The 25820-nt window shown below is 46.5% G+C and overlaps 4 protein-coding genes across 4 annotated transcripts in view; 2 read left to right on the top strand and 2 right to left on the bottom strand.

Annotated features, from left to right (window-relative positions):
- The window catches only part of RABEP1 (rabaptin, RAB GTPase binding effector protein 1), a 50278-nt gene extending 48126 nt beyond the window's left edge, over positions 1–2152 (top strand). The window contains exon 18 of the mRNA XM_032200646.1: positions 1335–2152. Within this exon, the coding sequence (XP_032056537.1) occupies positions 1335–1436 (102 nt within the window). The 3' untranslated portion in view covers positions 1437–2152. The remainder of the gene's footprint in view (positions 1–1334) is intronic.
- A 3580-nt stretch (positions 2153–5732) lies between these two features.
- NUP88 (nucleoporin 88) lies at positions 5733–15340 on the bottom strand. Its single transcript, XM_032201187.1, has 17 exons — positions 15071–15340; positions 14387–14556; positions 14103–14228; positions 13850–13936; positions 13127–13303; positions 12642–12825; positions 12085–12235; positions 10963–11061; positions 10704–10794; positions 9598–9699; positions 8811–8969; positions 8258–8383; positions 7710–7775; positions 7403–7483; positions 6934–7060; positions 6352–6470; positions 5733–5953 (listed from the first exon to the last, which is right to left on the bottom strand). The coding sequence occupies exons 1-17, from the start codon at positions 15338–15340 to the stop codon at positions 5890–5892; spliced, it is 2199 nt and encodes a 732-aa protein (XP_032057078.1). The 3' UTR covers positions 5733–5889.
- Positions 15341–15499: 159 nt separating this feature from the next.
- On the top strand, positions 15500–17965 carry RPAIN (RPA interacting protein). Its single transcript, XM_032200975.1, has 7 exons — positions 15500–15583; positions 15687–15848; positions 16148–16211; positions 16706–16820; positions 16991–17054; positions 17164–17298; positions 17730–17965. The coding sequence occupies exons 1-7, from the start codon at positions 15500–15502 to the stop codon at positions 17757–17759; spliced, it is 654 nt and encodes a 217-aa protein (XP_032056866.1). The 3' UTR covers positions 17760–17965.
- Positions 17966–19382: 1417 nt separating this feature from the next.
- On the bottom strand, positions 19383–23618 carry C1QBP (complement C1q binding protein). The gene is made up of 6 exons (XM_032200830.1): positions 23340–23618; positions 23031–23181; positions 22702–22789; positions 22087–22182; positions 21061–21183; positions 19383–19826 (listed from the first exon to the last, which is right to left on the bottom strand). The coding sequence occupies exons 1-6, from the start codon at positions 23578–23580 to the stop codon at positions 19677–19679; spliced, it is 849 nt and encodes a 282-aa protein (XP_032056721.1). The 5' UTR covers positions 23581–23618; the 3' UTR covers positions 19383–19676.
- Between the last annotated feature and the right edge of the window lie 2202 nt (positions 23619–25820).

The following is a 25820-nucleotide window of genomic DNA, read 5'->3' as shown; positions in this document are numbered from 1 at the left end:
TTCACTCAGTGAAATTCAGCAGAATTAGAGATACAGATTATTTTGAGTCAAGTGTTCAGGTTTATTTGGAAAACAAAAGCAGGAATATTGGAGACTGTCCATCCAGCTAAGCTCTGCCTAGTAAACAATAGGGAACTGTCCTCTTTTGTTCTGGCTGTTTCTGGAGGAGTAGGTAGTACAAGGGAGGCTATTGAGTTGCCCTGGCTGGTGAAATTGTTTCTTGCTTGTCATCATCCCGCCTCTCTCTCTCTTCTTAAAAGTACTGAATAGACTGGTTTATGCAGTTCTTAGAGCAAAAGCATACATGCCACTTTGAAGATGTGTGGTGCTCTTTCAAAACTTGCAGGTAGTGTGGTAGGCCTTCCTTCAGTGATGAGCTCAGTGAGTGTTAGAGCTCTGTATTTTCTCTCTTCTTTCTGCCCTTAAGTAGTTATTACGTGTTGGGTTTTGTTTTTTTTTTTGTTGTTGTTGTTTGTTTTGTTTTTGTTTTGTTTTTGTTTTTTGTTTTTTTAGCACTTAGCAAGTCTTTATGCTAAGGAAAAGCAATGGTTTGTGCTGTCTCTAGTGTCCATAGCACAAGGTCTGCTGCATTACACAAGAACACAAGAGGAGAGGTTACTGCTGGATGAGGATTTGGGTTTCTTGCTGTCATTGGTCTGTGAGGTGTCAACTGGCTGAGTTTAGGTATCAGCAATGGAGAATAAGAGCTAAGAATCAAGTAACCAATAGCTGGGAATTTACAAAAGAAAACCTAGACGCTGATACAAAGAGCACAGAAAGCTGAATGACTGCCTGTGCACCCCCACCTCCTTCCTCTCAAAAAATATTGTGATCTCTGCATTCATTTACATGCGGTTCTTTCTAGTGCACTTCTTCAGTGTGAAGTGGCTTATCAGACAAACAAGTGACAGGATTATACTTCGATGTAGGAACATTACATCCAAAAGCTTTTCAGCTTTAATCTTGAGAGGTTTGAAGGCATGTGCCAGGCAGGTCTGTACTTCCTTTACATTCTTTCTGTGAATGTTGTGGCTTTACACAGCTCCTCTGGTTTGCCTGGCCAGGATAGTAACAGTGGCTGGTCATTAGGCAAAACACAGTGACAATGAGGGCTTGCTTGGGCCCCCCAGAGAGTGGCTTTTGTTTTAAAAGCAAAACTGTGTTATATGTTGCTTCATCCCTCCCACCCATTCTTGATTCTAAATTAAGTTTGTGTTCCTTCAAGCCTTGTGTCTTTCAGCCAATGATATGTCATTGGCTTAGCTCTGGTTATGAGCCTCCGGTCTTGCTCCGGCACGTTTTACTAGCTCGTTGTGTCTGTTGGTTTTCTGTAGGTGCAGCTGGAGAGGATCCGGCAGGCAGATTCCCTGGAGAGAATCCGTGCAATCCTGAATGACACAAAACTGACGGACATTAATCAGCTACCTGAAACATGACACCCTGATGAGCGGGCTCCAAGGCTGCATTTGGGGTTTTTAACTCATCTTTATAGCAACATTAATTATTATTTAACTCTAACCGAAAGAGCAGAAGACAACAGAGGGGAGCAATGACTAAGTTTTGTTTCTAGAGGGGAAAAGGTTTCATACTGGGCAGGAAGAGAGCTCGAGAGTGACTTGCTGTGTAGGAAGGAGAATTTTCTAATGGAAACACTAATGAGTGTGGTGTTTCGTGTTCCACTGAGTGGGATCAGTCCTTACATTCTGAAAAACTTCCCCTCTTTCAGCCAACTTTGTAACCTAATATAGATTTTTTGGAACATTTACCCCCCTCTTTTTCCCTTTTTTTTTTTTCCTTTTCCCCCCATTACTGTGATCAAAGTAGCTGCTGGAAACCATATTGTCCCTCCAAAACATCGAAGAGCAAAGTGGTTGAAGTTTTTCTGTTTGACTAGTCAGTAACAGTATTCAGCTAGCAGAGAGAATGAGGTGTAGAGTATGCTGTATGAATATTTTATATTAAAATATGACTTTATTAGCAGGACACTGGATATTGATCTTATTTTATAACTCAGTGCTTTTTTTTTTTTTTTTTTTTTTTTTAAACCATTGATTTTGTGTTGTAGAATCTGAATGCTGCTGAAATGTGGTGGACATGAGTGAGCTGTGTGTCTCCTGAACAAAAGAATGCCAATCCAAAAAAAAAAAAACAACACAACAGCAAACAAACAAAACCCTGAAAAAAATCTGTACTGAGAACTTTGCTCCTTGAAATATTTCCTTTGAATTCTGATCCTTTGGAGAAAAAAAAAGCACAAGACGTGTACTGTTTTGTTATCTCTTCTCACCAGTATAAGTTAAAACATGGAATTACAGCTAGTTCTTTCTCATCTCTAAAGCTGAACAGTACATTGGCTTGGAGTTTCTACAGGTCTGTTTTGCTCTAGTGGGTGGCAATAGATGTGAAGTCGCTAGCTTTCACTGAAAATGGTCAAGGTAAGATGCTGAAGGAAGCAAAGTCAGCTTGACCCACCTCTCCTGGGTCAGCAAAACAGTGACTGCACTTGGTCACAGAGCACAAATGCATGGCAGCTGCATTATTCTGCTGGTTCAAGTTTGAAAGGTACAGTGCATCTCTTACAAGTATGGCATCATGTTACTGCTCTGAGTTGATTCCTACACTGTCCTGTATTTCTATAGGCATACATTTAAATTACACAACAGCAGAGGCAAAAAAAAAAAAGTTGTGATCAATCAGGCTTTAGTTTTGAGTTTCTTACTATATAAATATGGTGGTACCACCAGCATGACTCCTTTTTTCTTCTTTTATTGGAGATTCATGCATGCAGTTGGATAGCAATGGTTTTGTGTATGGCTGTGGGTGTTGGAAATGGACATGGAGTTCTTGGACTGGTAGTCCCTTGTTAGGACTCAAAAGAAAGGAGGCTGAGAGAGCAGCCTTGTTTTTGTCCAAAATTTATAACTTAAGCTTGCCTCTTGTTTACTGTGTTTTCTTTACATACTTGGTCACAGATCTGATGGTGATGAAGAAAGCCAGAAGTGACAGAAAATGCTCCAAGCTGTAATGCATGTGACTGTATTTTTAGCAGTGCATATCCTGCTACTAACATAAACTTGGAAGGAAACCGGTGGTTTCAAAGAAGGTTGCCTTAAAAAACAGCCAAAAAGCAGCATACAAGCCCATTTGCTTGTAATTTATTGCAAGAATTAAAGCATTTTATTCATCCTAGAAATTAATTCCTTTCATAATCCTGACACCCAACATTTTTCCTACATTGGTAACAACTAGACTAGTAGACGGCGGAATTATCATCTTCCAGGTGACACCTTATGTCACTTAGCAGATGTTGAAATGTGGCTTAGGTTCTTTATTAATTGGCTATTACCAGATTTTGGGTTTGTTAACCTCTCAATTTACTGAACAGCAAAAAAACAAAAACAAACAAACAAAAACAACAGGTGACAGCAGCTGCCTTCTGATGCATAAATCTAATACCAGATGTTTTGTGTTCAGTTTTCCAACGGTTAGCATACTGTTCTGTTGAATAAATTCTTGGGAGCATGGGGGGGAACAGGCCTTTGCTAAAGAGCTGCAGAATGAAGAACATCTTCCTGTGTTCCCTTCCTTCCTGAAGACTAACTCTAACTGGTTACTGACACTGACACTTAACCTGTGCAGCAGTGCTTCAAGGAAGCCTGTTGTTTTGTGGCTAATCTCAGCAAGCTGAACACTTGAGGAACTGCACCTGAAGATCTATGCAGAAAAAGACTTTTTAGTTGAGTTTATGGATTGTCGTCTTAATGCAAGAGCTGCTAATGGCATTCCAACGCCCCGTTCTGATCCAGCTCTCAGTGCCCCTTCTCAGCAGCCCTACCTTCCTGTCTGTCCCTGCCTTACACTTAAACAACCCTGGCCTTAGCTGACTGTTCTAAGTTGTTTTGATTAGAGCAGGGTTGGTGTGGCTTGTCCCTAGCGTATTTTTACAGATTGTTGCTCTGGCTTTATATAGGTGTGGTACGTTACAGGTGATGGCTGCCTTTCCCAGTCTGTAGGGGAACAGGTGAGTGGCACCTCAATCAGTCTGTGATCGTTAGTGGCACAGTAACAAACACATCAGCCGCAGAATGGAGTTGTGCATGTGTGTGTCCGTATACATGCCTGGGTATTTTTCTCAGTGGACAGCGATGGTGTGTAAGGCCGATCTGAAGAGGCTGGAAGCACGTGCAGTAGGGCACAAAGGGGGCTGATGAGAGCTCACCTGAAAGGAGTGGTGCTGGCTGCTGAGTTCCTTGCTTGTAAACCAGGCACTGCGTGAGTCAGTGGGATAACTTCCTTTGGTTTGGAGAGGAAGGGTCTACAGTTACTATGTGGTGGTTTTCCTTCTTAACCACTTCACACCATCATGCACCCTTAGTCCTCTTTAAGTTCTAGCTATGACCATTTTCCTAGTTGGAAGGTAAATGACTTCTTTTTTCCACCAGCCACTGATAATCCCTTTTAAAAATGTTTTTTTAAACTCGAGGCCTGACTAGCCACAGGAGTGTAGATGTGCTCACTACAAGCAGCTGTCCTGCTAACCCTGAGGGGAACTCACTCCTTGGGAAGGAAAACACAGCTTCAGAAGCAGTAACTCAAGCTTCTGCTGAACTCAAATTTAAGAAATTTAAAGCAGCCTTTAAAAAAAAAGTGTGCCAAATTTGCAGAGCAAATTTAAACCACTGTCAATTAAGTGTAGTTAAAAGCTTTTTCTGTATTCACTCAACGGATTCTGGTGTCTCTGAAAACATCAGCAACTAAATGCTTTTCCCTCCAATTCCTGGTGTCCTGGAGCTCAATTTGAATGGGGTGGTTGGTTTGCCTCACACAGTAAATTTTTTGTGTTTTTTTTTTTTCCTCCTTTTTTTTTTGTAACAGGCACTACTTCTAACCTGGCAGGTCAGCTCTGATGCACAGGGTGAGTGGACTAGAAAGCCAGATTCTGTTTGTGCAGACTGTAAAAGGGATGAGAGCAAGTTTTGTATGCATTCCTATACTTGTATAGTCTTAATCTGTACAAAAAAAAAAAAAAGCAACAAAAAACAAGTGTTCTTGCAGCATGTCTGGTAACCTCGTTACCTAACAGGTAATAACAGCCCTCCTTTCCTTACAGCTTTATTTGGCACCTCTTGCTGTGCCACTTTTGTAGCAGTGCAGTACTACTTTTCAAAACTGAGCTTGACCACGTCACCTTTTCTAAGGGGAACTGGGGGGGCAGAGACAACAATTATTTATTGTCCGCTAAAGTTTGTCTACAGCAGATAATTGGTCTTTTAATGTTAAGACGGACTTCAGAGCCACCTTTTGATGAAGGCGAACAGTGTTTGGAAGTTAATACTGCATTCCAGTGAACCAAGCCATTGGTGTCCTGTGCAATTGTGGATGTAGAATTCTGCTGTCTACAGGATTCAAGTGTAACCATTTGTTAACTGTACTGAAGGTGTGTCCTTTATGAAGAAAGTGTTCCAAATTAAAAAAAGCTGCTGAAGTGTGTGCGCTTCTCTCGTCTTTCTACTCTGCCTTCTGCCACAGGCCTCCACTGCAGTAACTGTGCCATGGACCCAGGGTAGGGGATGCTTCTCAGAGTAAACCCAGGGAGTTTTCTGCAGGAAGCAGCCATGCTTTTCCACACTACTGAGCTAGCTGTGAGTATTACACTGTAATAACTTCAGGTTTAAAAGAACCTACTGCACAATCTTTTTCCAGGAGAAAAGCAAGAAACACAGCATGTTGGGTATCTTATCAAAAGTACTTTAATTCATAGTTATCTTTACAAAATAATAAAGAAAAGGCATATTGTCCATCTTACAAATGTTAAATATACAAGGGGAATTACCAGAGAAAATTAAAGCTCATCCAACTTTTCATTGTAGGTTCATCTTCCTGGACATGTTAGAAGTTCACGTGGCTTCTGATGTCATTAATCTGTTTTACCATTTCCCTTATGTGTTCTCCCCTTCAAGAAAAGTAAATTCAAGTCAAAAAGCTGTAAAGTCATTTTTGTTCGAGACCACTTAGGAAGAAAAATAATTCATGTGGTAGATAGAAGCAGAGCATGGAAACACTTGCAGGTGATTTTGTTAATTATAGGCATCATAGAGACTGCCACAAGATCTTCAGACAAAAAGCAGGCATAAAAGCAGATTTAGTTTAGTAGTAGCACAAGATGGACCAGTACCATTGTCATAAGCTGGCATGCTTTATGCTTTAAACTCTCTCTACAAACTCCAGCTGGTGCAGCAGTCAGCCCCCTGCCCCCATGCAAAGTTAAACTATACCCTACAAACATGACTAGGACAGCCTACATAAGTGCCAGGGCTTGAATTCTACAGGAGGATCCAAGCTTTAACTTACTCTTCTTTCAGAACGGTTTGGATGCACTTGCTCTGGTAGGCACTGAGGGTGATGCTGGGTTTTCGTGGGCTAGTACCTTTTTCCATCTTTTTCTGCTGGTATTCCTTCTTCATTTTAACCTAGAAGTCACGCACAAAAAGACCCGCAGTCAGTGTTGGTTCTGCCTGCCACAGTGAAAGCCAGTTATAGCTACAAACAGGTGTCACAGTGCAATAAATTCTGATTCTGTGTGGGTTAAAATCAGCTTGCTTTTGCATTCTTCCACAACGTGGAAGGGGGTAGGAGCATGGTTGCACCTGGTCTGGGAGGTCTTTTCCAACCTTAATGATTCCTTGAGTCTACAAAGAGAAAATTAGTGCTAGGACTGAGGAATGGTGTGGAGACTTTCTTAGGGTTTACAGAGGGTTCCAGAGGCTGGTTCTATCTGTATTAGTAATAAGGTTCAGAAGTTATTTCTGCACGATGTTGCTAATTTAATGAAGGCATGAAGCTGCTCTGTGCGGAAGGACTATATTTTAATTCAGCACAATCATTGTGGATGAAGTGTTACCAATAACCTGCCAGCCAGATATTTTATCTCACCTGTCTGATTGCATTGCTCAAGTGCTGCAGCTGGTCATGTATTGTCTGCAGTTCCTTCTTCATATCTTTTTCACTGTCTGATAGAACAGGAAGCTGAGAGTGGAAGCTACGAAGTACTTTCTTCATCCTTCATATACAAAGCAAGAAATGTTGCTTAATTAACTCATCTGTTAAGAATAATTACACTCAGACTCCACCAGTCTTCTAACTGTGAAGCATCGTTTGTCATTCTTCCTAAGTCTTAGAGGTTCAAGACTCTACTCTCCTCTTTCAGCTAGCCTCACACAGCATTTCTCAACTGCAAGCGGACTCAGTACTGAAAGTCACCATTGAGCAAAGGGAATTTCAGAAGCTCAGACTTCCAAAAAAACAGTGAGGCACTTTCCCACCTACTGTGTTCTTCTACCATGCTGACAAACATATGTTAACAGCATGTAATCTGTGATGAAACAGAGTAGTTTGCACTCACCTATTCATAATATCTTCTTGCTTCTCTTTGGCTTCCTCATACTTGTCAGCCAACCGTTCAGCCATTTCCCGCAAACTTTTCCTTTATGCAATTGAGAAACATTTGTTTATTTCTTATTTACATGGAAATTAGTCTGCATGTAAAAACAGGCAGAGCCTGAAAAAATGGAGTGGGGAATGCCTAATTAAAGCCAGAACTGCCTTCCCTTCTAAGATAGTTTCATACAGGGCCCTATATAAAGTACCTTTTGCATGAAGTTGCATCATTCTGGATTTTGACTTGATAGACGTAGACAGATTATACTCACTTTTCTTCTCGACAGTAATTAAGATCTTCTAGTTGCTTCTTTTTCTGTCCCAACAGCAGCTTCACTCTTTAAGATAAATATATACATAAAATCGAGCCACCCACAACAACAATCCAGCTGAATCTGTATTTAGGCCACATAGAGAACACACAGAAGTAATCACTACTCCTGTAGTATGGAGACCTAAAGCCACTGAGACAGGGGCAGTGTTAAGAACTAACTCTTCTATTTCGGCCCAGCTTTAAATAAATCAACAACTATAATTGAAAAAAGGAGAGATTTGTTTAATGCAATTTTTCCTTTTAGCAGTTTTGTCATGATTATTGCTGAGGTCAAAGGATTTCCTCTGCCATGCCCAAGCACTGACACACTGACTTCATTCATCCACACCAGAAGAGCAGTAGTTCATCTCTTTTTACTTTTTTTTTTTCAACACATTTTACTCCGTTATAGTGGTTAGTCCAGCAAAGGAGGGTTAGTGCTAGGTACTTCGTGTCATTGTTCCACCAAACACTGTACAGCACTTTTTATGAGGGACTTTTTCTTACCTTTGCTGAATTTCCTCTTTTGCCAAATCTTGTTTCAGTATATATTCTTCTCTGAACACTTGTGTGGCTCTGCTAAGAAGTTGAAGGCATTCTTCAGGGGGAGGAGCAGCATCTTTATCCCCAGATCTGAATAAACAGGAGAGTTTTTTCCTCAATCCTACTTTTCCACGTTCCTTGGAAAGGTTAAATTAGAGCACTTACAGTAAGGGCTCTGAGGGTTCAGATATGGAAATGAGGGGCACAAATAAAGCCCTTTGCTATAAAGCAATTTTCCCAATGAGGAAATCATGAGCTCTCTGAAGATGCTGAAAACCCACTGGGACAGCCCTGAACAACCTAACGTAGCACTGCGGTTAGCCCAGCACTGAGCGAGGTGATTCCCCTTCCAGCCTAAAGGGCTACATTATTTGATGCCATGCCTGTACAGTGGCACAAAGCTCCTGCAGAAGCTGCATCCCTGTTACTGCTGTTCAGTCAGGAGCTGATGATGAACACGTAGTATTCCTAAAGAGTCCTCCCTCTTCACCGTCCCTAGGGAATGGTTTTTACTTACTTCAGGAGCAAGGGATTGGCAGTACTCCGCTGAAGGATGCTTCGGATGTGCTTCTCAAATGAATGCTGTGAGTCAGCCAGGATCCGGAGAGGGGAAACGGTTACATCTTTGTCTTCCCTGGTACATAGTAAAGGAGGGGATGCAGGATGGACTGTGCTTCTGCCAGAGAACAGCAAATACAGAACACTCGTAAGCATTACACTACACCAGAGTTTAAACAGTAGTTAAAACTAAGGAACTCATCCACTGTGGGATTAACATATTACAGCAGCAAGTCAGAAGTGGTCCAAGAGGAAATATTTCAATTGTGTGATAAATCCAGCTTTAGACAGGGTGGAGCTCAAATCCCCACATCTTTGGTCATAGCTGAAAAGGTCAAGAATCACAAATATCTTCCTATTTAAAGGTAAAAAAAATAACAAGGCAAGCAAGGATTCAAATGGCAACGTGACCCAATCTCTGAAGAGTTTCAGATTTGCAGAATCCTCATCTAAAAGTAAGTAAGAAGACAACAAGGTCAACAATTTTTTGACGCAATGTTTGTCTGAATCCTCATTAGTAGTGATACAGATTAGTTATATCCCCTCTGACCACCTTATCAGTAGTAAGCAACTACCCTGAGAACACTTAAGTGCTCTGCCAGGGATTGTTCAGCAGGTAAACTGCATTGTGCTTCATTGTGCAGAACTCCAGGCTGAAAGGATCAAAAGAACAAATGGGGGAAAAAAAATCTGACTTTTTTTTTATAGGACAGTCATGGACTTCAATCCAATTAAGACCCACGTACAAGAGCGGCCTTGTAATACACTCGTAGGTATTTGTGATGCAGATCATCGTAGGCCCCAGGATGTCAGAGACTATCCAAAATCCTCTGATTGGAGCAGGTTGCCTGAAGGGAAGAAAACACAAGCATTACTCATTCAAGAAAAAACATTCTTTGTTCCTGAAAGTTGTTGTGCAAGTTCTTTTGGAGAAGCTCTATTTATAGCAATCAACTTAAGCCAGACCCATGTCACAAAGTGAAGAACCACTCTTCTGAAGGAGTCCTGCAAAATAGTTATTCTCATGCCATGCAGGCTGACTGAGTCAGATGTTACCAGGTAAAAAGTCATCCACCCTGAGAGAGGGAGCACCCATACAACTTAGCTGTGAATCAGCAGCTAAAATCTGCTGTGACCCAGGAAATTTTACCCCCTTCTAGTGCAGGGCACAGACTTCCTCAGGAAAAGACTGCTTCTGCCCATACACAGGTGCTCTGCATACCACCTCGTCTGCTCCAAACGCCACTTCCTCAGGTGAAAACTCACACCCCTGGATATTTGTCACCTGTACTAACTTAGGGAGCCCTTTAGATTAGATGACTGATGTCTACTAATAGAGCATTTTTTTGTATCTTCAATATGTTTAATAAACAGCATTCCACGGAAGCGATCAGGCTGTATTAAAGTGAGATGACACAGCCAACACAAATATCACATTTCCCAGACAATGATGCCTCTTAACCCTGATTAGGGTACCTTACCAGCTAAAAAAAAAAAAAAAAAAAGCTGTTCTATCAAGGCACAGCTTTGTCTTTTAACCTGTGGGTAAAAGGAACACATCAGTGTTCAAGACTCTTAGATTAATTGAGCCCCAGAGTTCTATTGGGACAGGTAAATGGAAGCAAAAGTTTCTGCTAGTTTGACAGGTAATTTTCAGACATAAAAATTTAGCTCACATATCTAACTGTGCATTAAGGAGCTTGATGCATGAAATGCTTATTTATATTTATTTGAATTCTGTTACGCTGATTTCATTATTTTTAGTGATAAGAATGCAGCAGAAGACAGCTAATCAAAAATACTTTTCCAGAAAAACTCACTGATTTGGAAGCAACAGAAAGTTGTTTTTTACCTGCATGGCAATGGTTTCGTACAAAGAATATGTTCAACAAAGCACTTCTGTTCTGCACCCAGCTCCTGTAAACTGTCTTTATCTTCTTCATCTGCAAAGAGATTTGTCTGAATGCAATATCCACTGTGCAGGGTAAGGTGTTCTCAGTATTACTCACACGTTCCCCAGCTTGTTACTAGCAAAACAAAGCTGTTCAGACAGTACAGACAGTAATCCCTTTCCCCCTTTCCTCTATGTGCAACAGACTCTCGCCACTCACCTGAACCAAGGAATTTGTGCAGTTTGTTGATCCACGTCAACCCCACGCTGTGGACACCAGCTTCATGTGTGCAGTGGTATCTAGAGGGACATTTTGGATCTGAAATTTAAATAGCGAATGTAGTAGATGGCACTGAACGAAGAAAATCTCATTCTGCAGCTGTGTGCTGTTGAACACATGTATTGACCTCTTGTCCAGCCAGCATTAACATCTCGTTGCAAGTACTGACTAGCGCCTATCCACAAAATGAGCTAGGGGCACCAGCCACGTTGTTAGAATTCTGCATATAAACCAATTACTCTTGCAACACCTGTTACTAACCCATTGGTGCATTGTTTAGAACTACTTGTATTACACGACATCTCTGTCCACCAAACTTTCAAGGGCAGATCAGTCAATGGCAGCCGACCAGCTTTCAGACAGGCTTCTTGTTCAGACAGACCCAAACCCTTTGTCCTGCCCAACCTCCTGCCCCAGGTGACAGGCTGATGAACAGACACCAACTCCTCCTTCAGGATTCATCCTCACAGTGTATCACTTGTTTACACACATAGAACAGAACAAGCACAACAACTTCTGCTTTCTAATCCACAGCTGAAATAATTTAGTGTTTTGTAAACATCAGTAATCCGCCCATGAGTAAACAATAAAGCACATCCCAGCCTTGCTCTTTCTTTTAGTGATCTGCAGTATTTGCCATACTCTTCCAGGTCCTACTTACGAAACAAAGATCTACCAAATGGCTTTTCACACATCAGTGGAAAAGCACATGCCCCCTCATAGATACACTTTACAACAGAAAAGACCATGAAACACCAGTCACCTTTCTGCCATTCATTTTAATACAGCAAGTGGTTAATAAAAATGATACCAAAAAACCCCAATGGTGATAATAGGTACTGAATGTTCACACCTGCTTCAGAAGCAAGGTTCAGAGGTTCCTAAGCTCTTTTATGGCAACTTCCCTTTTACTCTGCAGATTTTCCACAGCTTTATTGAAGGCATCACGCAAATGCTTTTTGTAATGCTGCTGTTTGAGACCAATGGTAATTTAAAAATAACTTGGTCCTAAATTCATTAAATAAAGCAAACAAAAGACAACAACCTGAACCACCACCCTACCTTGATGCAGTTTGATTGGGCAAGAGAAATCAGACTCCAAAGGCTCTTCCTCATCTCCTGATGCCAGTTTCAGTGCAAGTTCCAGTTCAACACATTCAAACACGTACAGGGAAGGAATAAGATCAGATCTTGGGTCCCATGACTTTTCCGACTGTAAAGAGCATTGAATTCTTCTATGAGTCAGCACTTAAATAGAAATACCAAAGCAAATAGCAGTAGGAAAGTGTTACGTAATATAGGCACGTGTAATAATCATTACAGTAATTAGTTTAAGTCCCCTTATGTTTTTCCACTTAAAAAGCTTCTCTCTGACACATGATTTCTTCAGAAGATCCTCTTTAAAATAGCTCATAGCAAGTTTGATTGAAAACTTCTATATCTACAGGATTCACACAAGCAATATTTAAAACAAAAGTGAAAGAGGGTTACGGGGAATGGCTGTAGGAGTAGGACTCTCTACTTGGTTATAGAAGAACACAGCACCTGGCATTCACTGCGAGGCATTCACTGCTGTCTTGAACTGTGACTGAGGAAGCAAAACGAATGAGACAAGGTACCTGCTCGTCATCCTCTTCTGCATCCAGTACCACACAGTGATAAAGCATTCCTGATTCAGTAGCAATCACCAGGATGTTTGGAACACAAGGCAGGCAAAGGACAGCACAGGCATCGTAGCCGTAATTATCTTCTGCAGCAGGATGCATGGGCAAAGGGCCGAGCAGCTTGCCAAGATTCCCAGTGCTGGAATAAAGAAGATGTGCTCACAACACTAGGTGTAGAAGGAGAGTTCCCCACGACTGCCTGCAGGAGTCTGCTGAATAATAACTATAGAATAAGGGTGATTAAAATAAAGAACAAACATGATGGAGTTCTAACACACTGTTCTTGGAGTTACGACTACTAGCACTGCCACAAAGAAACGACACAGAATGGAATACAAGAAAAATCAGCCCAGCATCCATTACAGAGTCCCAGCCAGGTGAAGAGATGGCTCTCCAATGTACAGGCACCCTATGAAACATGAGGATGAACCCAAGCCTACCTCTGTATCAGGCTGATGTACGTGAGGAATGTCTCCCCATTTTCATACAAGATGTACAGTGGGTAAGCCAGCACCTCGTCGCTCCCTCGCTGTCCAAGTACGTTCTTTGGGACTGGCACCAGCGGGCCAAAGTCAAACGCCACCGCAGTCTCTCCCAGTGACGCTGTGTAGGCTCTCCTAGGGACAGGTCAGAACAAAGCCTGGAGTCAGCAGTGACTGGGAGAAGTACGTCGAATTACTTCTGAACACCTGTCCATCGGTCCTTTGATATACGCTGCTTGCAGCAGCAAAGGCACGCAGGTAACATCCTTCTTAAAAGGCCTCATTTCTGAAAGGCACCCACCAGCCAGCCCAGTTTCACTGAGCAAGAGGTTTCAAGTTTCTCCTTCCCAGTTAAGCCCAAGGAAAAAATAAAAAGATCTGTTTTCTGCATTCCCCACCCAAAAAGCCCTTCTTAACCCTTAAAGATAATGCCTATTTTTCAAATGACTATTCTGACAAACACTGACTGTACAGTTTGTTCCCTCTTTTAGAAAAATCAGGAAAAAAAATAGTGCAGCTACTGTGCTAGGAAGAAGTTCTAGCACAGAATTCTGTGATCAGTAAGTCATGAGAAAATTTGTATCAGAATTTAAGGTGGATTTATCACTCATTAAAAACATGACAGAGAATGCAGAGCTTATTCCGTCAAAAGCATTTCAAAATACAAGAAGCCACGCAAACCCTTTGTTGATTGTAAGAGTCTCCTCCTCTGAATCTGAAAGAGTAATCACTTTGATGGGCGTCTGAGGTATCTTCAGGCTGTAAATCCTAGAGGAAAGAAACAGCAGTAATGTTCATACAGGAACACCAGCTGATAGGGGTCAAAAAATCCTCCCATCCTATCTTATATTGCTGCTTCTTTTAAGAAGGACAAAGCACAAATACCTAGTGAAAAACCAGGCACGCCCCAAGCGAGAGCACAAGCAGCTTTTACCTTATCGTGTTATCTGAAGTCAAGAGCACGATGTGGGGCTCCAGCGTCTCGCAGGGATACCACGCGGCGTGCTTCAGAGTCAGAGACGGCGAGCTTGTGAAGAACCTTTCGGCGATGGGAATGGTGCTGAAACAGAGAGCAGACACAGGCCCAGTGACAAGAGCTACCTCTTCGGGTGGGGGCAAGAGGGGCTGTGCAGACAACCAAAAGGCTCCAGCAGCGTTAGCAGGGGGCGTTAAAGCTGGGCCCTCCCTGCAGCATGCTGCCAGTGGGCGCCAACCCACCTGCAGTTCACCGTCTCCTTCCCACCCTCGAATTCGGAGCTCTTGCCCCAGCGTTTGGGCAGCTCCAGGACCGTGAGTCCCCTGGTGCCAACAAGCGCCACATGGTGCTGCGTGGGGCTCAGCAGCGTCTGGTACACCTCGAACAGCGGCGGGTTTATGCACAGCAGCGTCTGAGGAGAGAAACGGGGGTCAGTCAGTGCCGGGGGGGGTCAGTCAGTGCCAGGGGGGGTCTGTGCCGGGTGGGGGTGTCTGTTAGTCAGTCGTTGCTGGGTAGGGTGCCCACCTCACAGACAACCTCCTCGTCTCACCTTCCACCCCGCCCCTCTACACACCTCCAAGCCCCCCCACTCCACCTCACAGCCCCACTCCCAGCCTCAAGGACCCACCCTTCAGCCTCACAGCCCCCCTTCCCACCCCACAGACCCCTCAAGCCCCTTCCCACCCTAACACCCCCCACCCCTCACAAACCCCTCTCCCCTGACAACCCCAAATCCCCCTCCCAGCCCCACAGCCCCCCCCTCACCTCAGGGACCCCCCCGCCCATACTTCAACCCCCTCCCACCCCACAGACCCCTCAACCCCCTTTTTCACCTCAAAACCCCCCTCATACCTCACAGACCCCCTCTCCCCGGCCTCACCGACCCCTCAACCCCCCCCCTCACACCTCATACCCCCCCTCCCCACCTGATAATCGCTCAGCCCCGGCTCGGGGCCGCCGAGGCGGCGGAGGCTGATGGCGTGCAGGGCGCTGCAGTCCCCGTCCCACAGCAGCAGGTCCCCGTCCAGCCCCAGCAGCAGGTTGCGGCTCAGCGCCGCCCTGGGACCGGCCCCGGGCCGTGAGGGGACGGCGGCGACGGCGGCGGCGGCGGCCACGCGGTCGCGGAGGCGTCCGAGCACGGCGTGCTGCGGCAGGGCCGCGCGCCACTGCTCCGCCGGGCCCCACTCGGCCGCCATCGCCCCGCGCGCGCAGCCGCCTCCCTCCCCTCCACACCGCCTCGCAGCCAATCGGCGCCGCCGCCGCGCCCCGTGACGTCAGCGCGCGCCGCCGCTCCGGACTACAAGTCCCGGCGTGCCGCGCGGCGGCGGGCAGAGTGAGGCGGGCGGCGGGCGGCGATGGAGGAGCCGCTGCGCGGGCACCGCGCGCTGTACAAGGCGCCCGGCCTGGCCGTGCCGCCCTGGAAGGAGGCGTACCGCCGGGTGGGTGAGCGCTCACGGGGGCACCGCGGGGCCCTCCCCGCCCCTCGCGGGTCCCTCGGGCGCTGCCTGACGCCCCCTCCCTGTGCTCCGCTCCCCCCCGCAGCGCTGCGCTGAGAGGCTGAGGAGCGGCCGCGCCAAGCTGCTGGAGCGCTACCGCCGGGCCGGGGATGGGGGCGGCACCGGGCCGGGGGCGCTGCTGGTGCCGGAGGTGATGGAGATGGAGTGGCGCAGCCTGCAGGCGGCCAGGCGAGGCGACGCGGCGCAGGTCAGTGCTTGGGGTCAGCCCCTATCAGGCCCCCCCCCCCTCCCGGCCTCCTCTGGTATCTCTTTACCTTGCCCCAATGGGGCTGGAGCCGCCTCCCGCAGAGTACTGAGCTCGGGGGGCTGCTCCGGGCCCGCTGGGGGGGATTGCGGTGTGTCTGGCTTTCCCCACTGCATGTCTGTGCAAATAGAGGCTTACCAACCAGGATACTGAGCAGAGCAGACTTCCACTCACAGCAATGGGTGGAAGTTATGTGAGAACATAACCGCTATGAGAGAACTACTGACTGCTGTGCCTTTCAGATGCTAGAGGACCCCTATGAGCTAGCTGTCCTGGATGAAATCCAACAGGAGTTGATCTTGCAAGGTAATTTCTCAGCACATCTTCTGGCTCCTGCTTGAGTTGCACGACTCCTTTTTAGTAGTTCTTGAGGCTGCAGTTCTCAGTTCTCATATATCATGTGACACAGGGGAAGAGCTTCCTTAGTCTCTGTAGCCTCTCTAATGCACTGAGACCTTGTTGGAGAGTTCTAAGAGTTACACAGCATTCTAAGGACTGTGAGGAACTAGTAAGAGGCTAGCAGAGACAGCACTGTGGTGGCTGGGAACTGTAGGTGCCTGTATAAATAAACTCAGAATACTTCTAAATGGTTAGCTGTAAAGTGTTACAGGCACCCAGTTGAGATCAGATAAAGGATGAACCATAGGAAAAAACAGGCTAACAACAACAGCTTCCTCAAGCATAGAAATCTGACTCAAAGAAAGAAAAGTTGAGAACAGCCAGTAGCTACGTGCATGCCTCACTGCTGTCAAGAGTTTGTTACAGACACCTGAGGATATATACATGTATATCTCTTTCAGAACAACTGGTTATAGAAGAGTATGAGCGAAGCCTGCAGTTTGATGAAGAATGTCTCAATGCAATGCTTGATGGCTTGGATGCCAGCAACAAGATCATCTGCCCGGTGTGCAGAAAGTAAGAAAGCCCTCAGCACTGGAGCAAGTCTCCACTCTCCTACAGCAGTTTGTGCTCAGAAACAGGCAAATAGCAGTAGGCAAACAGGCTGCTGTTAGTGTGAATTTCAACAAAACAGAAAAATGAGCAATGTTCTGGCTGTTCAGGTGCTCACTGTATGCTCTTTCTAGGAACACCCTGACTGTGAGTTGTCACTCAATTTTCTGCCAGTGTGGCTTGTACATCCTCACACGGGTAAGCTGTGCTGGGAGTGATGTCTTAAGTCTGCTGTGAAGAGGAAGCTTTAAGTAAGCTACAGACAAGAACTTACAAATAAAATCTATTCTTAACCCATTTTTTCCAGGGTATGACGGAACAGAAGCTTCGGGCACTTCTAGAAAACACTTTAACAGAACACAGCTACAGGTGCTTGCACAACCCGGAGTTCACAGTTACCGGTGGGATGGAGGAGGAAATGAGTCTCCTCATGACCTGTCCGGTGAGTCAAGCGTCAGGCTCCTGTCTGACACCGCGCCTTTCTGCCTGGGTCCATTTCTTGATTGCAAGGGCAGCCACAAACCCAGTGATCCTGGGGGTTGTGTTGCTGTTGTGTCCGTCCGTCCCCCCCCCCCCCCCCCCCAACTTTCTTGGAAGTGGTTTTACATCTGACCACCAGTAATTGTAAAAGAGCTGCCTACCACAGCTTACCTTCCCTGCTGAATTAGGGGATCTTTCAACAAGGCTCCCTCTAGCTCAAGCTCACGAGTTCTTACAGCTCTGCTGTGGAAGTTGAATCCCTTTGCACACAGCATGTGTACCTGCATGGTGGGCACAGGGTCAGGAGCAGAGCATTTCAAATGGTTTTGAACATTAGTAACTGGCTTTGTATGTTACCATAGCTTGTCTAACTTAACCTTACCTTCTGTAAAGGTCTGTGACTCCTGGACGGTTCTCCTGTAGGCTGTTTCAGCTGCTGCTTTTTCACTGGAAGGACTTCAAGATTAAAAACCCACTCAGAGCTGCTACTATCTCTTAATGTATACACTTGTATGTGCTGTGTCAAAATACTTAACAAGGCAGTGCTACTGCCTTAACCTGCACTTTTGATGGCACAGCACATGTTTTATAATAAATGTACTTATTTCTAGGCTTCTTCTCATTTTTAACAGTGGTGTTCTTATTGGTGATCTCACAGCTTCGGTTTTTGGTCAATGACAGCATTTCTGCTGTATCCTTTTGTTGTAAGGAACAGGTAACTGCCTACAGGCTTAACTGCAGTTGTGTACTTCACCCTGGACTATTGGAGTAGATTCTGAATGCCCCTTATCCCTGCTAGGCTTCTCCTTTGCCTTGTCTTTTCTACTGTACCAAAACTCAGTTTTGAGTCAGTTTCCTCTAAGACAATGGGGTTGCAAAGATGAAACTTCTTGTATGTAACATCTATTTGAACGTTGTTGTAAGTAGCAAAGACAAGCATGTCTTGGATACACTTATTTTGAGGCCAAAACTATCAAAACCCTGTAACCAAGGCTGGCTGGTGGGTGAGGGGGGATGGCTTATCTGCAAGGCTTCATTTTGGGGTAGGAGGGGCCTTTAAAGGGATGTTTAGTTCCAACCCTATGCCACAGGCATATGCCCTAGACCAGCTTGCTCAGCCCTACTACCCTCATAGGGAAGAACTTCTTCTGTAAGTCTCCCCTCTTCCAGTTCAAAGAACGCTTACCAGAAACTTGGTTCTCGTTCAGCCACCCCTCCTTCCTCCCCAGCCTCCTGCACAGCTCTGCTGAGCCTTACCAGCTGAGCAACACCATTCCAGCCTAAAAGGTAATCCTGGACAAAAGTAACAAGAAACAACCACTGGAGAGGTACAAGTCAGGTGCCATCAGGTGTTCTGACAGGCTCTTATCATTTTGTTCATGGATGTGCTCAAGCCTAATTAGAAGCAGCTCTTTACTGCACTGCCAGCTGGCGTGCAGCTCCCAGACATGGCAGAGCACCTTCTGCAGTTCTGCTCTGCCAGCAGGACTGCCTGGGACCTTGAGGCAACAACTGGAGACACCAGTTTGAGCAGAAGGCCACAGCTGCTGCCCTGCAGCAATGTTTTTGCTGTGAGCAGCCACAGAATTTGAATCATTCTGCTGGAACTGAAGCATTCCAACCTCCCCATGGTATTTTTCTGAAGCAGATGTATTAATACTAATCTAGCAGGTTATCGCAGCACGTTCCTGTTTGGAACAACTCAAAGTCAGTGTTTGAGAGCCTGAATTCTGCTCTACAGCACAGGCAGCCAAGACTTCAGTCATACCCCCACTACCACAACCTGCCACAAATGAGATTCACAAACATCATTAGCGCAGCTTGGCCAGCAAAATTTCTCCTACAGCCACAACTATGCTGGCAGAAAGGCACGCTGTGTGTTTGGGGGTGCTGGAGTAGCTCTCCTTGGAGAAAACAGGGACAGCACACACCAGCTCTGCAGCTCCAGCTCTGCAGGAAGCTTTATTAACACCATCATGGGCCTGGACACACCAACATCACCATTATGGCAACTCTCTGGTCAGCACAAAGAAGAGAGATCACCCCTTTTCAGTGACTCGTTGAACAGACTTTATTCTTCACATTCATTCTTAATTGTATGAAAACCACCAGGCAGGGTGAGACAATTCTACACAGTAATGTTTGAGAACTTGATCTGGGCAGCAACATAAATACAAAACCCAAAATACAAGTGAGATTCCTCACTCTCCCATGATGTGCACTTCCAAACTCAAAGGTACTTACTCTCCGTAGCTGTCGTGAAGATACATTTGGGCGTTATTGCTGGCTGGAGCACTGCAGTGTAATGCCCACAGCTGAAGATTAGTTTCCTAGCCTAACTTACTGACATTTGACAAAGCTTTTAAGGTCTTCCAGAAATTTAATGTACTCCTGGTGCTCCAGTGCAGTGCTGAGCTCAATTAACTCATCAGCAAACGCGTTGTCCACTCCTCGGTCAGCCAGGAAATCCATCAGGTGATCGTACAGAGCCTGCAAGAGAGCGACAGAAAACGTCCTTAGCAGAGCACACCTGGATACGGGTTGCTGTTGGAATGTCCCAACAGGCAGCGAGACCTCTGCCACCTCCCCATCCCCTCCTCAGCACGGTGAGAGGCCTGGAGGAAGGTCACAGGGCACAGGTCATCAAACCTTGGGCGTATAAACCCAAAGCCAGCACACAGGCTGCGCCCTGAGGTTGATGAACAGCCTGCAGGGCCAGGAGATAAAGGCTGTCAAAGGCAACGCATCCGCAATACTGAGCTCTGCCTCTCCCCTCTGCACAATGCAGTGGCCTTGGGGGTAAATTGCTCTAGCGGTATCTGGAAAGTGTCGTATTGGATGTAACAATGGGTTTGAGAGACTAAATCTTTTACCATCACCAAATCATTTTTTGGGGGTTTTAATCCTACCTAACTATTGTAACTGCAGCACCTTGTTTCAGAACTAAGGTTCCCCCCTTGCTCCTCACAAGAACTGCTGCTGTTCTGTGCAGTGCAGTACTGCTCACTGCTGCCATACTGCCTTTAAACAGAGCAGTGACAGCAAGCAAATCATTCCTTTCGGTCTTCTGCAATCTAAGTAGATAGTAATCATACAGATTCCTAAAGTAATTTGCCGTCTCAAGTCAGACAGAGGGGAAAACAGTAGCGTGGAATATTCTAGAGCACGCTGACCAATTTGAATATGAATGCCTCCCAAAGAGAGGCACCCGAGGAGTAAAGCTTTCATCATATCACATGTGGCCTCCAACTCAGCTGTAACCTTTTGGAAGCCTGGCACTAAGAACAGGTAAGCAGATGCCAGATAGCTGGATGTTTGTTATTAGTGTCACTACTATGAAATCATACACAAAGAACCTAGAAAACAAGGACATCTACACCTGGAATCTGTAAGCAACACTGTTCAAATCACAGATGAAAGCAGATTTGACCAAGTGTCAAAGCACCTCTACAATACGTTACAACTGCTAGGAAATGATCAGCTCACAAAACCTGGCAGAGAATTAGCTTCAGCTTATCAGTCCCAGTGCTGTGTGACTGCCGGGACCACATAACAATCCCCAGCTTGCAGGGGAACTACTGCCTTGTGGCAAGCTGGGAGAAAGCAGGGGAATCTCCAGGGTGACACATCCAGGACAGGACTCACTGGTAAATCAGCAGCAGCAGGAGGCCAGGCAAGAGCAGCTGGAGTGCCCCCTGCAGCCTTCGGCCATGTCAGCACTTACCCAGTCAAGGGAATCTGTATTGAGGGTGTAATTGGTGTCCTTCCAATCTGCTTCTCCCGTGGGCTGAAAGCTGACCTCCCTGATTGTGAAGATGTCGCTTTCCTCCTCTCCCTCGTGCCCAACCTGAAACAGGAAATGAGATGCAAGACATTCATTAGCTCTAATTACAGGGCACCATCAGCCATTGTATCCTGAAGCCTAGAAATACGACACTGCAGGCAAAACCAGGCAAAACCTCAAGACCGGTACTGAGGCCACTCCTCTCCCCTCAGCGTGTGCCTGAAGACGAGCACACACGTGCCCAAGAACAGAGGAAATCCCACAGGAGGCAGCCTGCCAGCTGCTGCTGCCAGAGACACCTGAGGAAAACCAGCAGCCCGACTATACAGAGATGTACGAGTCTCTTCTGTGTGGTTCTAAACCAGTCTTCAGAAGTTTGCCTTGCCTTTGTCAGCTAACGCTGCTTGCACAAGAGATCTGTTAAGGTTTACAAAAGAAACCACAGGGGTCAGTCTGAAGCCAAACTCTCAATTCAAATTTCTCCCTTCCCCTTTTTAAATCTCTGCCTCTCTTTGTGATAATGTCTTGTACCAGTAAGATTTGCATGTTACTGCTGCATTGTATTAAATCTAACTCATTTGGGCCATTCCTGTTTGCCCCTCTCAATGTGTCACTCTGTTAAAGAAGCCATGCTTCCCTTCTCTAATTTCACTCAGTAAGCTGGCCTACAAGCAGCTGATCAGAAAGGCAGGTCAGGATGTAAGGAATGCAATGGAACATCTCCCCAGGGTTTATCCTTGCAAAGATAAAGCCTCCGAGTTAAAAACAAACAAACAAACAAAAAAAAAACAACAAACAGGTAAAAGGAGACTGCATTTTCTGTAGATTCAGGAAAACCAAGAAAACTATAACCAGCAGTTAGATCCAACAGTGGCAGAATTATTTACACTGCAGTAAAAAGCAGGAAATGCCCATGCAGCGAGCCACAGCTGGCTACAGCTAACACAGGACCAGCTCGATACTCACCTCATCTTCGGGATAATGGCAGTCAAGAACAAGGGTCTGTTTTGTATCATCTTTAACTACTTCCACAACAAAGTTTGGAGTTGATGTAATATCAGGCTAAATAAGAAAAAAGTTGCATCAGCACTGGAGTCTGAACAAGAGCCCAAGTGACCGCAGCCCAGCCCAGCACCGCCGCGCATCGCCCTCTTCCCCATGTCCTTTCAGCCTCCTTCCCCAGCCTTGCCAGGGACCAGCACAGCCTCCCCTCCCCGAGGTCTCTCAGCTTTCTCTGCTCTGCATCTGGTCACAGAGGGAGAAGTCACTGGTCACAGTGCTCGCTCAGCACCAGTCACTGCAGACCAAGCCACCTGCCTCAAATTCTACCACTCTTTCACAGTTTTTAGCAGGACTTTGACTAAAAGTCTAACTAAACCAGACTGAGATCCTTCTGCCCAACACCACCATGCAAGGGCTATTGAAAAACAAATCTGCATTTTGCAACTTGATACTCCCAAATATCAAGGGGGGGACGTGACTTAACACTTTCTAGCGTTCTACCTTCTAGTTCTGCCTTCTAGTGTTGGGCCTTCCCCCTGTGCTCGTACCCACCAGGAAAGCTCCCACCACCACCTTTACCTCCTGCTCATCGGGTTTCTGATCTTCTTGCGTGTCTTCATCCACCGAGGGTGGGATGCTGTTGTTGATGTTGAACGTAACCGTTATCCTTCAAAAGAAACAGCAGTAAAAACCTTAAACACACACAAAACACCCATTGTGTTTCTCTGACTTAAAAAGTTTGCCTCAGGCACAGAATTAGCGCTGACGAATCCGCACGCCCTGAACAAGGCTGTACTACAGAGACGCTCCCTAACGAAGCGGACTCTGATTGCTCTTGTGAGCATTTTTTAGGTTTTATTAGGCCGAATTTGCTGGTTTTAGGGCCAGGGGGAGGCTGCAGCGCTCACCTCTCGCCGGCCACCTTGCGGAGCAGCTTGGCCTCCGTGCCGTGCACCTCCAGCTCCCAGCCCCCGGACACCTGGGGCAGCGCCTTGTGTTTCTGGATCTTCTTCTCCTCCTTGATCTCATCCGCCAGGAACTGCGCGAAGGCTTTGTCCCCTGCACACGGGATGGGACGAGAAGAGAGAGACAGAGAAAATGTCACCGCCAGGGGACAGCCCCGGGACCCCCCCACCTCCCCTCCACGTGCAGCCCGGGCGCGTGTCCTCCCCCCCCGGTGTCCCCTCACGGTGTCCCCGTCCCCTTTCCCCCCTCACCCTCCGTGTGGAGGCCGCCGCAGCCGCAGGAGACGCCGCCGGCCGAGCCCCTGCGCGGGCGGAGCAGCGCGGCCCGGCCCCCGCCGCCCCCCAACTGCCAGAGGGAGCGGGACGGGGCCGGGGCCGGGGCCGGGAGCACGGGGCCGGGCCGGGGGGCGCGGGGCGGGAGCGCGGCCGCCAGCAGCGGGCGAGGAGCGGGGAGGGCGGCGGCGGCGGCGCGCAGGGCCCGTGCGAGCAGCATGGCGGGGACAGGCACGGGGCGAAGGGGAAGGGGAAAGGGAGGAGGCGGCCCCGGAACTGGAAGCGGGGACCGCGGTTCGAGACCGCCCCCGGCGAATCGGGCGGGAAGAGGGAGAAATAAATTGAAAGTACCACAAAAAATGGGGCAGGAGGGAATGAGCGAACCGAAAGCAGATGAATTATCGCCACAGCGAGGGTGGGGCGCTGCTGCTGGCACTGGGAAGCGAGGATGGGCCAGCCCGCCACAACGCCCCATGCCCACGCTCCCACAGCAGAACCCAGAGGAGGGCTCATAGGGGTCAGAGGCCCACCCTCGGCAGATCCGGAGAAGGAAAAAATTAAAAAGTACCACAAAAAAAACACCACAAAAACAAACAAGCAAAATTAAAAAAACGCCCTAGTGAGGATGTTGAGGATGTGTCGCTGCTGTTGGCACTTGGAAGCAAGGATGGAGCAGGCTGGCACGGTGCCCAGTGGTGTGAGGAGAACATGGACGCCACACACCAAAGCACCCTGCCCCTCTCTGTGGTAAAAGAGCCAGCTTTTGGGCAGCCCCTCACCCATTTACTCAGAGCACCATCATTGTTTGTCTCAAGGAGGCTGGGCCAAGGCCCTGCGCCCCGTTGGCAGCTGGCCCATTTGCCCCCTGGTGAGGTGGCCTCAGCACGAGGCCACAGGCGAGGCTCAGGCTCATGGCCCCGTGCTAACTTCACACCCCCGGCTCCACGCTGCCCGGCATTGCCACCCCAGGCTGCTTGGAGCCAAGGCAAACCCACAGGAGCAGGTACGACAGGGGCCTGTCCTGCCTCTTCTAGGCAAGCACCTTCCCCCCGCCTCACAAAACACTCCCGGGACCTGGATTTTTGCCATCACTCTTTATTAAGGGAAAAATATACAAACCAGTTACTTCTAAGTCAACTCCCATCCCCTCCCTCAGGCTGTTTAATTAAGACTGTCCAAACAAAATGTGCTTTTACTCCACTTTCCGTAGAAATGCGAAGTCTGTAAAACCATGGAATAGATACAGAGTGCTTTGATAATTCCCTGCAGTTTGTGTGAGTTACAACTGAAGTAACAGCTTACTCCTGAAATCCCAACCCAAAGTGTCATGCACACAAAAGTGACAAGTGTTGTCTGTGTCCCACAGTCCTTTTTTTTTTTTTTTTTTTTTTTTTTTTTTTTTTTAAGTACCAAAGAACAATACTGCATACATTCAGTATCACCCTCTCCAGGAGCAGGCTGAGCCGAGACACTCCAGGTACGCCAGGTACCTACTTAGTTAACTACCACTTTGGGAGACAATTTGAAGATCAGCACAACTCAAATTCCAGTTTTAAAAAGAGGTATCTGTCCCGGCTTTTAAAGAAACAACCAAGGCAGGTCCATACTGGGAGACCAAAGAGAAGGCATATTACAAGATACTGTGTGACCGTGATGTATGTAACCAGAAGGACATACCATGACATGCAAAATGCACTTTGTCCCCGCAGATCACAAGCAAAGCCAGCAGCTTTCCCCAGAAAAATACTGACAAGGGCTTGCCAATATAATAGCCAATATGACTGCATCCCTGCGCAGCCCCATTAATATGTCATGAGCTTGTATATTTGATATTTGAGGGATACAAGGACTAACCACCACTTTAGTCAGAAGAAAATCCTATCATAGCCTGCATGAACTAATCCCCCTATAGTACAAAATGACACTGCATGTACAGAAGTTTCCTCCCCCATCCCTTAGAATATCCTGAGTTGGAAGGGACCCTTAAGGATCATCAAGTCCAACTCTTGACACCGCACAGGTCTACCCAAAAGTTCAGACCATGTGCCTAAGTTCACAGTCCAATCTTTTCTTAAATTCAGACAGGCTCGGTGCAGTGACCACTTCCCTGGGGAGCCTGTTCCAGTGTGGAACAGTCCTTCAGACACTTAATCTTCTTTAGTTCAACTCATCCAAAAATCTGCATAAATTAACAAGCTATATCAACAGACTCTGTTGAAACTGTAAATTACCTCTCCCAGAGAGGTCATTCTACAAGTATATCCTTTAAAAACAATTTACTTTTTATCCCACAACAGCACACAGTGAGAATATAACACAAACACTTTCCCTCAGATTAAAGAGGAAGTTTGCCCTTTGGAATGGTTCTAGATCTTAAATTCTAGAATTAAGCAACAAGTTTCATATTGTCAGTTTTCTACAACTGAAAAAAAAAAAAAAAAAAAAAAGGTAGATGCCAAA

Source organism: Aythya fuligula, chromosome 20 (assembly GCF_009819795.1).
Source record: "Aythya fuligula isolate bAytFul2 chromosome 20, bAytFul2.pri, whole genome shotgun sequence".
NCBI lineage: Eukaryota > Metazoa > Chordata > Aves > Anseriformes > Anatidae > Aythya > Aythya fuligula.
Note: the sequence above shows the minus strand (reverse complement) of the source record. Positions and strands in the feature narration are given on the sequence as shown.